Source organism: Silurus aristotelis, assembly GCF_946808225.1.
Source record: "Silurus aristotelis genome assembly, chromosome: 29".
In the NCBI taxonomy this organism is placed as follows: Eukaryota; Metazoa; Chordata; class Actinopteri; order Siluriformes; family Siluridae; genus Silurus; species Silurus aristotelis.
This window is the reverse complement of record NC_139602.1, coordinates 4,064,954-4,077,724: the sequence shown is the minus strand read 5'-3', so window position 1 is coordinate 4,077,724 and position 12,771 is coordinate 4,064,954. Positions and strand designations below refer to the sequence as shown.

Sequence of the window (12,771 nt, the reverse complement as noted above, 5' to 3'; positions counted from 1 at the left end):
TCTTTTCCCTCTAATCAGTTCTTATATATATTTAAGCATGATGCTCTTATAAACAGTGTTTTAGTGATTTTTATTTTTTTGCCTGCTTGCGCCCTTCAATTATGCATGTGATGCTTTTTTTGTTTTTCATTTGTTCTTGTAGTTACAGGATCCTCGCTTGTATGATCAGGTCTATAAGTATTTAGACCTCCCAGGGCAGGTATGTGAATTTAGAGAAACTTATAAACTGTCTAGACTTTGTTTTTGTTTTGTTTTTAGCCAGTAAGGTGTCTCATTACAGGGAACAAAGCAATCTATGGCTGTTTTTCTTTCCACTTTTTATTCCCAATCCATATTCAATCCAAGTGGAAACTAATTCCCAGATTAGGTCAGGTGATCTGTTTGGAAGTCTTATTTTCTAGACGACAGAGTGCTGCAGTACATCAATCATGATGTCGGTTCTTTTAATAGGCCCTTATAATGGATTGTAAGCAGCAAAAAAAGCGTCTGCTGAATGAATTACAATCATTGAAGCAGTCAGGATCAGACCAATTAACACAAGGGGGGTCGGGGGTGGGGGGAATGAATCCTGAGTTAGAATCACATTCTGTATTTTTTGTTTTTGTTTTTTTGTTTTTTCCTGAATGTCCTAAAAAGACTTCTATAAGCCATAATGATTTATTTGTTTCCTGTGTGTCCTTGTGTGTCGGTATTAAACCACAGCATATCCGACGGTGTGTGTGAGTGCGAGTGTGTATTTCTTTTTGGTGATGGCTGAAACTGAAACTGCTTCATGTCTTTATATGGAAGACTTTGCTCTTATTTTGCATGTGCGTGCTTCGGCCTTTCAATATTCTCTTTGAACTGGGAGGACGGTATCCGAAGTGTGTGTGTGTGAGTGTGAAGCAGAAATTTTAGTTATACACAATTCAGTGTGTGCATGCATATATTTTGCACATCCCCCGGACGAAGTGTATTTTTAGTTCTCCACAAATTGGTGTGAAAGCTTTAGAGCCGGAGCACTAATTTAATTTTCAGCATTACACATGCAGATGAACCGCGGATGTGGATTTTCTTTCTCCCGTCCTTTCACCTTTCTTGATCCAGATGCACTTTTCATTTCTTCCCTCCAAGTTCTCTATTTTTGCCTCTCCGGATTAAAGACTGAATGTCCAGCCTTCCCAAAAAACACCCCAATGCAGATTTATTTGTCTGTTTGTAGTCATTTTGTGGTAATAAATAAAAATCACACTTTGTGTCTCGTCACTCAGCTGAAGAACATTGATCGTCCTGCAGAGCCAGAGAAGATACCACGAGCTCCTCATGATCGCAAAAAGGAGTGGCAGAAACTGGCTTTAGGAGCAGAGCTGGCTGTGGATGACCCTGAAGATAAACACAAAGACGCTAGCAATGGCTTGGCACCCTACCATGACCCCAGGTGTGTGTGTGTGTGTGTGTGTGTGTGTGTGTGTGTGTGTGTGTGTGTGTGTGTGTGTGTGTGTGTGTGTGTGAGTGTGTGTGAGTGTGTGTGAGTGTGTGTGAGTGTGTGTGAGTGTGTGTGAGTGTGTGTGAGTGTGTGTGTGTGTGTGTGTAAGTGTGTGTGTGAGTGTGTGTGTGTGTGTGTGTGTGTGTGTGAGTGTATGCGAGAGTGTATGCGAGAGCGTATGCGAGAGCGTATGCGAGAGCGTATGCGAGAGCGTATGCGAGAGAGAGCGTATGCGAGAGCGTATGCGAGAGTGTGTGTGAGTGTGAGTGTGTGTGTGTGTCAGACAGAAAAAGAGACATAGGAAAAATATATTGTTTAACCAGATATTCAGATGATGTGTGTGTGTGCATGAGAGAGAGAACTTCAATAATTGAATAAAATAAACAGAAATTAACCTGTCTTTGCTTCTTTCTTTCTTTCTTTTTTTCTTTCTTTCTGTCTTTTTGTCTTTTTGTCTCTTTCTTTCTTTATTTTGATATTTTTCTTTCTTTCTTTCTTTCTTTCTTTCTTTCTTTCTTTCTTTCTTTCTTTCTTTCTTTCTTTCTTTATTTATTTATTTATTTATTTATTTATTTATTTATTTATTTATTTATTTATTTATGCTTCACTATGTTTTTCAGGCAAATGTACATGGATCATCTGGACGGGTCGTTCTCTCTGGCCGCTTTGCCGTACTCTCAGATGAGTGATCTGATCAACCGCACGGGAGAGCGCATGTACGGCCGACCTCACGAGCCTCCACCGCCTCCACCTTCACACCCTGCAGACATCAAGCCTGCCTCCGCCATCAGGTACACACATACTGTATATATACAAACACACACACACACACACACACACAAACACACATTCCCTCACACTTTTGACGTTTCTGTTACGTTTCCATCTGCTCCCTTTTACAAGTATTTATCCCGTATATACAATATTCATCAAAATCAACTTTTCTTAGCAATAATTTTAAAATTCAAGTTTATTTATATTGCGCTTTTTACAACATACTCCTCAAAACAGCTTTACAGAATATAAGAATGATAGAACAAATTTCACTTATATTTTAATTTATTTGTATTTATCACTAATGATGAAGACTGGGGGACTGGGGCAGGGAAAAACTCTCATATGGTATGAGGAAGAACCCTTGAGAGGAACCAGACTCAAAAAACAAACCCCATCCTAAAAAATCATTAAAACATTTAAAACAGTGAAGAATTAAAAATATTATAAGCACAAGTGTGTGTGTCCTTTCTACAGTCTACAGTCAGTTGAAGTTGTGGAACCAGGTTCTTCTGAGCAACTCATAAATTAGCTCAACATCTGAGATCATTATAGATTCAACACCACCTCCTCCATGCCCGAGCCTTTAAATATTCAATTATAGAGAAACAGCATATGTAGAACTTTATTCTAAATATCGATTAAGAAGAAGATTATTATGAAGATCATTATGAAGTGGGATCCAACTGGAGCTGGTACATCTTTAGATATCTCAGGATTGTTGTAGGGTCAGCATCTTCTATTTGACGGTCCGACATCTTCATGAGATGGCAAAAGTCCACACATCCTTTACTTAAGTAGACTCTGGAAAACATTGAAGTTCTGAATTCACTTTTTCACTCAAGTTAAAGTAAAGAAGTTTGGGCTCCGACAAAGTAGTCATTATTACTACCTGTTTTAGTGTCATGCTGAAAACTGAACCTCACATCATAATATATTAATACAAACAAATTCCAAATGTTGTTCTCTAATGAATGTGTCCCGGGTGAACATCCACCATATAGAACACAAGCTGAGAAAAGATGATTATGATCATGTGATCAGGAAAGTCTCTGTTCTCAGTCATGTTTACATCACTGACTCCCTCTGTCTCATCCACATTAACCCCAGACTTCTTGGTGCCTTCTGCCTTCCTTGTTGTTCGCTTCGTAAACTTGTCTACATCTGTGGTGCGTGAGAGCCAGGAAACGATAGAGATAGTGGTAGATTGAAAAAGCCGCACAATGACAAGAAAACGGTTGATGGGCAGAAAACGGCGCAGTGAGAAGAAAAGAAAATGATGTCACCATATAGATTAAAACGAAAGTAACGAGTCTGTTTTAAAATGTCAAAAGTATAAAGTAAAGATATGTGTGTACAAAATGTTATGTCAAAGTGAAAAGTAGTGAAGTAAAATACTGATACCAGAAAAATCTACTTAAGTACAGTAACGAAGTATTCGTAGTGGCATGCTCAGCTATTTTCCCTACCCGCAGCAGGATCTTGTGCATTGAGACAGTGCAATTTTCAAACCAAGCCACATCTCCAGCTGTTTAGAATCCTCTCCGAGGTCATAGAAGTGGGAGGCTTGCTCTTCTCCGTGCTCACAGGAAATGGAGGTTTTTCACCTAGAGAGGAGATTGAGCGGAGGTCCTGTTTAAACATCTTGACTCTTGACTTTCTTCATGGTGGATTACTCCATGGTGTGTACTCAGATATCTCCGAATATCTCAACACTTTCTGACACACCTAAAAGAGTTTATATTGGTTATATGCTGTTGATTGGTTAGAGTCTGTACGATTTGGTCTTTGCACAGAAATGATAACAAAGATAGATAAATACATCTCTTACTGTATCTGAAGCACTTACATGTGACAACATACATAAACCCAAGGCTGATTTTACACCCAGGAGAAACTTTACATTATTACTTTAATTACATTATGTAATTACATTACATTACTTTACATTACATTACATTACATTACTTTACATTATAAGGCATCTGTGGTGCTCTTCCTCGGCATGAAACCATACTGTTGCTCACAGGTGACCATCTGTGAGCAACAGTATGGTTTCATGCCGAGGAAGAGCACCACAGATGCCTTATTTGCTTTGAGGATGTTGATGGAGAAGGCAGGGTGGAGTGGGTGGAGAAGAGTGACATGATTGATTTGTGATAGTAGGGTATCTGCAAGAATGAAAGGGAAAGTTTATAGGACTGTGGTGAGACCTGAGATGTTGTATGGATTAGAGACAGTGGCATTGAGTAAAAGACAGGAGGTGGAGCTGGAGGTAGCAGAGCTGAAGATGTTGAGGTTTTCGTTGGGAGTGACGAGGATGGACAAGATTAGAAAAGAGTTTATTAGAGGGACAGTGCATGTAGAATGTTTTGGTGACAAGGTGAGGGGGGCGAGATTGAGAAGGTTTGGACATGTGCAGAGAAGAGACATGAATTATATTGGTAGAAAAATGCTGAAGATGTAGCCACCAGGTAGGAGGTAAAGAGGAAGGCCAAGGAGGAGGTTCATGGATGTGGTGAGGGAAGACATGCAGGTAGTTGGTGTAAAAGAGGCAGATATAGAGGACAGGGTGGTATGGAGACGGATGATCCGCTGTGGCGACCCCTAATGGGAGCAGCCGAAAGAAGAAGAAGAAGAAGAAGAAGAAGAAGAAGAAGAAGAAGAAACTTTACATTACCCAAAACACCCAGAAATTTCATTTAGTGAATAAGTTTAATTAATTGTGCTTGTGTTTGGGTTTTGGGCTTTTTGAGTGTACATTTAATGTGCAATTAATAAGTTCTAATAAATCAATCAACTCCACAATGAAGCAGGAAATGCAGTAGTTTATATATATATATATATATATATATATATATATATATATATATATATATATATATATATATATATATATATAGTCATCGACTTACGATAGATATGCGTTCTGAGGACCCCATGGTAACTTAAAAATGTTAGATGTAATGTCTTAAAGAATGTCGATCAGTATGGGCTACTATTATTTTTTATTATAATTTAGCATAACATATAACTTCACAGAATATATGTATGAAAATATCTCTTTATATACAGTATTAACAAAAGTTAAAAATTAAAAAAACAAATAAAAAAAATAAAAATCCTCTAAAAATAACTCAACATACAGCCATTAATGTCTTAATAACTGGCAACAAAAGTGAGTACACCCCCAGGGAACATGTCAAAACTGTGTCCAAAGTGTGAATATTTTGTGTGAGCACCATTGTTATGTAGCACTGCCTTAATCCTCCTGGGTATGGAATTCACCAGAGCTGCACAGTAATGACATCACGGAGCTGCTGGACTTTAAACACATGGTGCTTTTCCACCTTCCGCTTGAGGAGCCCCACAGGTGCTCAATAGGGTTCAGGTCTGGAGACATACTTGGCCACTTCATCACCTTTAGAAATGCAGTTGTCATCTTGGCTGTGTTTTTCTGTCGTTATTCTGTTGGAAAACTGCAGAATGTCACAGTACATGTTGGAATCTACGTTTCCCTCAATGAACTGCAGCTCCACAGTAACAGCAGCACTCATGCAGCCCCAAACCATGATGCTGCCACCACCATGCTTGACTGTAGGCAAAACACAATTTTCTTAGTTCTCCTCACCAGGGTGTCGCCACACATGCTGGACACCGTCTGAGACAAAGAAGTATGTAGGTCTCTTCAGATCACAGGACATGGTTTCATTAATTTATGCTCTTGGACAGGTTGTCTTCAAATCATTTTATTTTTTATGTTTAAAATTTTTTTTTAAATCACCCCTCATCAATGATGAAACAGTAATGAATGGACATTTGGTGCCACCCAGATAAGGATGTGTTCCCTTTTGAGTCTGGTTCCTCCTAAGGTTCCTTCCTCTTACCATCTCAGTGAGGCCACAGTTACCACTGGCTCACTCAATAGGTATAAACAAAATTATAAGAAACAAACTTGCATCAACTGAACTACACCTTTATAACCGCTTTGTTTCTGTAAAGCTGCTTTAAGAATATGTCCATTGTTAAAAGTGCTCTAGAAATAAAAAAATGTATGTTTTATGTTAAATTTATGTTCATTTTTGTTATATTGATAAGGAATATCACTGGGAAAATTTGGTCCAAAATGGTATTAAAAAATCATATATTTAATTGTAACAAGCTGGTACAAATAAAAGTACTTTTTTCCAGAGACTTTATATAGAATTATAATGTCTGTTATAAAGGAAATGTCTGTCAAGGGGACATTCGAAAACCAATTATTTTCTGTTTATTTTGCTGGCAAAATCACTTACAAACCCACCATCAGCTACGTTTTTGCAATTAACACTACTAACGAGCAGGTCCCAAATGCACACCCTTCGCTTTTCCCTTAAACCTATAATGGTAGAAGTGCATGTTTTCCTGTCTTTATTTATCGGTCTGTATGTTCTGGATGATTAAATCGTATATCGTGATTGTTTCAAATCAAAAGTTGCGAACAGGAATACATTTTTTTTGGTGGGGTTTCCGATATTGGGAAATATAATAAGTGCCTGTGAAGTAGGTAAAACTATGGCAATAATAAAGCAGTAGAACGGGTGATTTAATATGTAATTGAAAATAAAGTATTGACAGAACTGCTCTTCTAGAAAACAAATCATAACAGATATGCAGATTTAACCGTGCTATAATCAAAATATATTCATCCCTCTAGGCTGAGTAAAGTGATCTATCCATCTCAACCCTTAGAACGATGGCAGTTTTTCTATCTGCTATAACCCAGCTGCACCTTTCTCTTCACAAGGTTTTCTAGCTTGGCTTTATATCAATTCGTGACCTAGTTTACACAATGATTTATACCTTCTCCTCTCTTCCCTCTCACAATCTCTCTTTCTCCTTCTTTCTCCGGGTTTGTAAGGTGCATCCGGAACAGCGCTAGCATTCTAAATTGAATTAAAAGAATTTATTTATTTTTTTTACAATTCTACAAACACCCCATAATGACAGCCTGAAAGTCGTTTATTTAAAATCTTTGCAAATGTATTAATTAAGTTCATAAGTATTCACAGCCTTTGCTCAATACTTTGTTAAAGCTCTATTGGCACCAATTACAACCTCAAGTCTTTTTGAGTTTGATGCTACAAGCTTTTCACCTATTTTTGGGAAGTTTCTCCCATTCTTCTTTGCAGAACCTCGGTTGGTGCTCAGCCATTTTCAGATCTCTTTAGACATGTTCAATCGGGTTCAAGTCTGAGTTCTGCCTGGGCCACTTAAGGACATTCGAAGAGTCGCCCCGTAGCCACTTCCTTGACCCTAATCAAGTTGTAGAAACATCTCAAGGAGGATCAGTGGAAACAGGATGCACCTGAGCTCAATTTTGAGTTTCATGGCAAAAGCTGTGAATACTGGATTTTTGTATACATTTACAAAGATTTCAAACAAAAGATTTTTGAGGAAAATGATGAATTGAATCCATGTTGGAATAAAGCTATAACATAACGAAATGTGGAAAACATGAAGCTCTGTGAATCCTTTCCAGATGCAGTGTAGGTCTTAAATTATTTAAGACAAGTTAAAATTTTCTGATGTTCATCACTCACGCTCATGCAGCATTTTTAAATGGTTTCTTTTAAATGGTGTTGTAGTTCGTTCTTTTGCTACTCCAAATATAATTCGCTGTATTACGACTGCAAATGAGACCAACATGAACAGCCAATCGGCTTTCTGTTATTGGAGCGAATCTCTCTCGGATCGTACCAAAGACATAAAAGGGATTTTATTTCTAAGCTTTGGGAAAGTGCAAGTTTAGCGATACTCAGTTTTTTGATGTTGTGATCTAGGTCCTAAATTTCATTCTTAATTTTAGTTTGTGAGACCTGCAGAACCCTGTTTACCATCAGTACCTGACTTTACCAACACCCTTGTGGCTGAATGAGAACAAATCTCCACAATATCTAGTGGAACATCTTCCCAGAAGAGTGGAGGTTTTTATAAGAGCAAACAGGGATTAAATGTGGACTTTAACGCACATACAAATCTTTTCGGGTGTCCACATGATATACGCAATATATATTTAAACATAATATAATCATTTTCTCTCTTCCAGCTCCAGTTCAGGTTTCTCCGACAGCCGTCCTCAGTCTCCGGCTCGCACTCCTGTCTTCTTGAACCCCAATGCTCCACCCCCTCCTCCTCCACCACTTCCCCCACCCCCTCCTCCTCTCCCATCCACCACATCAGGTTCGAGCATGCGCAGCACACCGCCACCCCCCATCCCACCATTACCTCAGCAACCCCTCGCTATCCCCCCTGCTCCTGCACCCCTTCAAATTGCCCCTGGTGTATTACACCCTGCCGCTCCTCCTGTGGCTCCACCTCTTCATTCATCTCCAGCCCGTCTACAGCAGGACAAAGTCTTGCTCCCTGGAATGGGAGACGGCGCCGTCTTACCTCCTCCTCCCCCACCTCCTCCTTTGCCCCACCCAGGGGCTCGGAGCTCCCCTACATGTCAGCCTCCGGGTCCGCCCCCTGTGCCTTCATTCCCTGTTTCATCTCCGTCCACTCACTCGGGTCACGAGATCAAGAGACATCCGTCAAACCTGCCTCCGATCAGCGACGCTCGCAGTGTCCTATTAGAAGCCATTCGTAAAGGTAATAGGAACATTGTGACATATTCAGTGCTCGGTTTGTATGTTGGGTTTTATCCGGTCAGTTTTAAGGCTTGTTCTCATGCATATCTCTTTCTCTCAGGTATTCAGCTAAGGAAGGTCGAGGAGCAAAGGGAACAAGAGGCCAAGCACGAGCGTGTGGGCAACGATGTAGCCACTATCTTGTCCCGGCGCATCGCCGTGGAGTACAGCGACTCCGAAGACGACTCCGAGTTCGATGAGGTCGACTGGATGGAGTGAGAGGAAAAAGAAAAAAAAGATCATCAAAATTTAGGAGGGAATGATTAAGAAATTACCGTTTGAAAAAAAAAAAAGAATCAAATAAACGTGTCTCGTTTTGTCTCTGTCCCGCTTTCACGGTTCTCCATGTGGTATGTTTAAGGGACTCTTCGGATTGTCTTTTTTCAAAAGTGTTGTTTTTTTTTTATATACAACTCGTGTTCTCGAGGTCTTCACTCCGATTTTACGGTCGACGGGAAAAATCTTCGATGTTGTAGCTCATTTCAAGGAGGGACCACAAAGATCGCAAAGATCCACTGTTTAGTGTTGCGTGTAACGATACAACGCATCGTTTGCATCTTATTCAATTCCAAGGCAATGCTGCCATCATCTGGTTTATTATTATTTTTTAGTTCTTATTTTATTTTTTTTTTACACATATGAGAAAGACACATTTTAGACACATTTTAAATAGGCCAGTAAACGCCTACGTGAAATGATGGCATGGACGGTAAAAAAAAAAAAAAAAAAAAAAAAAAAAAGATTTTTGTTCATCTAATAATTTTACATATCTCTGAGCAATATGTACTTTCATTGTATCATTTAAAAAAAAAAAAAAGGAAAATATGTGTGTAAAATGCTTGTTTTCTGTAAAGATATGAACAAAAATGCAAAACGGTGCTGACAGATAAGGCAAAATGTTATGCTTTTTTCAGGGTTCTGGTATTTCCGAGGGCTCGACGTGGTGTGTTTAAAAAAATCAAGGAATCAGACCACTACAGTATCAACTCACTGTCTCCTTAAAGGAAAGATCTGGCCATACATTTCTCCTTCTCCTGCCTTATGGTTTTGTAAAGATGTGTTGTTAAGTTGATGAATGTACTGTGCTGTTACTACTTTTTGCCTGCATTTCTAAACATTAGCTGTTTCTATGTTCCGATGGGAAAAATAAAAGAAGGAAGGAACAAAACAAAAAAAAAATCCTGATTTTAAGGTGTAACTTATGTAACTGTTTAATGTAACAGTTCGCTCGACTTAATAAAAGCTAATGTTCTGTTACCCATTTCATGACACTCGTGTGTGTGTGTGTGTGTGTGTGTGTGTGTGTGTGTGTGTGTGTGTGTGTGTGTGTGTGTGTGTGTGTGTGCGCGCGCGCTTGGCCTAATAGTGTATCTGTAGAATTTCATTTTTTTTTCTTGCTTACGTCATGGAGGAACAGCATCAATGCTTGTTGGCGCCACACAATCCTGCAAAAGTTACAGATGTTGTAGGAATATGCAGCCATTTTAGCCAATTATTCCAGGGGTTGGTCCATGAATAATTTTTTTGGACAAATCTATTAGTGTTCTAATATATTTATATATGTATATTATTATATACATTATATTTGCATATATATACATATATAAAAAGGGAAAGTTTATAGGACTGTGGTGAGACCTGCGATGTTTTATGGTTTAGAGACAGTGCCAGTGAGTAAAAGCCAGGAGGTGGAGCTGGAGGTAGCGGAGCTGAAGAAGTTGGGAGTGATGACGATGGACAGGATTAGAAATGAGTTTATTAGATGGACAGCGCATGTAGGACGTTCTGGAGACAAGGTGATTGTGATGGATGTGCAGAGGAGGGACACGGGGTATATTGGTAGGAGAATGCTGAGGATGGAGCCACCAGGAAGGTGAAAAAGAGGAAGACCAAGGAGGAGGTTTATGGATGTGGTGAGGGAAGACATGCAGGTGGGTATGCAGAAGGATGATCCGCTGTGGCGACCCTTAATGGGAGAAGCCGAAAGAAAAAGATTATATACATTATATTTCCATTTGTTTAATATAACTGCTGATTATAATAATAGTAATGGTAGGAGGGAAAAAATGTATAATGTGCAGTTTATTAATTATGCATGCAGTACAAATGTTCTCTTTGTACAGTTGTTGGAGCATTGTTTTATTTAAAATGATGCTTCAGATGCTGCCACAGAGATCAATCATTTCCGATTGATCTCCTTCATGTTGCTTAAAGATACGTGAAGAAACTCCGACCCTGTCGCCGGTTCATCACTGTTTCTTTTTGGAGCACTTTTGATAGATACTGACAGGCAGAACGGAACTCACGCCACAAGAGCTGCAGTTTTGGAGATGCTCTCACCCAGACGTCTAGACGTCACAATTGGTCAAACTCGTCAAATCCTTACTCTCGCCCATTTCTCCTGCTTTTAACATCAACTTTAAGGACAAAATGTTTACATGCTGCCTGATAAATAAATCCCACTAACAGGTGCCATGACGAAAAGATCATTTTGTTACATTCACTTTACTGGTCATAAAGTTGGAGACAGTGATTTTCTCTGACAAAAAGAAGAGGACTTCACTAGTCATAATGTTATAATGTCATTATGTTATGCCTGGTCAGTGTATTTGAAGTATAGTTAAGATATAACTGTATTACTTATGTTTACAGCATTGATAATCCATATCCTTCTCTTCCTGTCACCCTCTTCTCTCTCTCTCTCTCTCTCTCTCTCTCTCTCTCTCTCTCTCTCTCTCTCTCTCTCTCTCTCTCTCTCTCTCTCTCTCTCTCTCTCTCGGTGGAGTTAAACATGCTCCTGAGGCTCCAGTGACCACTGTTTCTGCCCCTCTCCCCCCCGTGGATCTTCCCACTTCATCCAGACCTGCCTGGATTGGATGTCAACAGTCTCCTACACTGATGTCAACAGTCTCCTACACTGACTCAGAAATACACTTCGCTTTTGATCATCATCACTGCACCCCGCAACATTGTATACCCGCCACAAATGGACATTCGGTGTAACCCAGATAAGGATGGGTTTCCTCTTGAGTCTGGTTCCTCTCAAGGTTTCTTCCTTATGCCATCTCGGGGAGTTTTTCCTTGCCACAGTCGCCAGTCGCCACCGGCTTGCTCATCAGGGACAAACTTACTCATAAAGAACATATTCATTTTTAATCACCGCATTATCTGTGTAAAGCTGCTTTGAGACAATGTTCATTGTTAAAAGCGCTATACAAATAAAAATGAATTGAATTGAATTGAATTGCAATTTTTTTCCTTAATTTTTTTTTTACCAAAAACTTTCAGGTAGTTTTACACATTAAAATTTTCTTACGAATATTCTGAGACTCGAATTACCTAAGACGTAAAGTCAATATTGTGAATTGAATACTGAATAAATTGTACTAATATGCCTCTAGTTTATGACCTTATTTTTTTCTTAACATTTACATTTATGGAATTTGGCAGATGCCCTTATCCAGAGTACCTTGCAACTGACCTGGGGAAGGTTAAGGGCCTTGCTCAAGGGCCCAGCAGTGGCAATGTGACCTTCTGATCCAAAGTTCAACTCCTTAACCACTGAGCTACCACCTCCCAACATAAAATATAAACATGTCAGCATTTATTATTCTGCACTGCTTACTATTGTCCAGAAGAGGGTGCTGCCGTATAACTATTCAGCTTTTGACCGAGTGAGGCAAAATCCTCGATTTAATGAAATGCAACTGTTATAACAAAACCCGAATTGTGTCCATCTAGAGCAGAGATGTCAAAACTAGGGCCTGCAGGCAAAAGTTGGCTTGTAGTAATCTTTGATTTGGCCATGCAATATATAAAAAGAGAGAACACAATGCCATTAACACAGATATTCCTTTCCAA

General features: G+C 39.3%; 1 protein-coding gene across 3 annotated transcripts in view; it reads left to right on the top strand.

Annotated features, from left to right (window-relative positions):
• Positions 1 to 10,167, top strand: part of wasf1 (WASP family member 1) — a 93,082-nt gene extending 82,915 nt beyond the window's left edge. For 2 of the 3 annotated variants that reach the window (XM_083535098.1, XM_083535097.1), the window contains 5 exons: positions 143 to 199; positions 1,251 to 1,417; positions 2,086 to 2,256; positions 8,328 to 8,872; positions 8,972 to 10,167. In XM_083535098.1, the coding sequence (XP_083391224.1) occupies positions 143 to 199; positions 1,251 to 1,417; positions 2,086 to 2,256; positions 8,328 to 8,872; positions 8,972 to 9,129 (1,098 nt within the window). In that variant the 3' untranslated portion in view covers positions 9,130 to 10,167. The remainder of the gene's footprint in view (positions 1 to 142; positions 200 to 1,250; positions 1,418 to 2,085; positions 2,257 to 8,327; positions 8,873 to 8,971) is intronic. The other variant, XM_083535099.1, reaches the window with a different exon arrangement.
• The last annotated feature ends 2,604 nt before the right edge of the window (positions 10,168 to 12,771 follow it).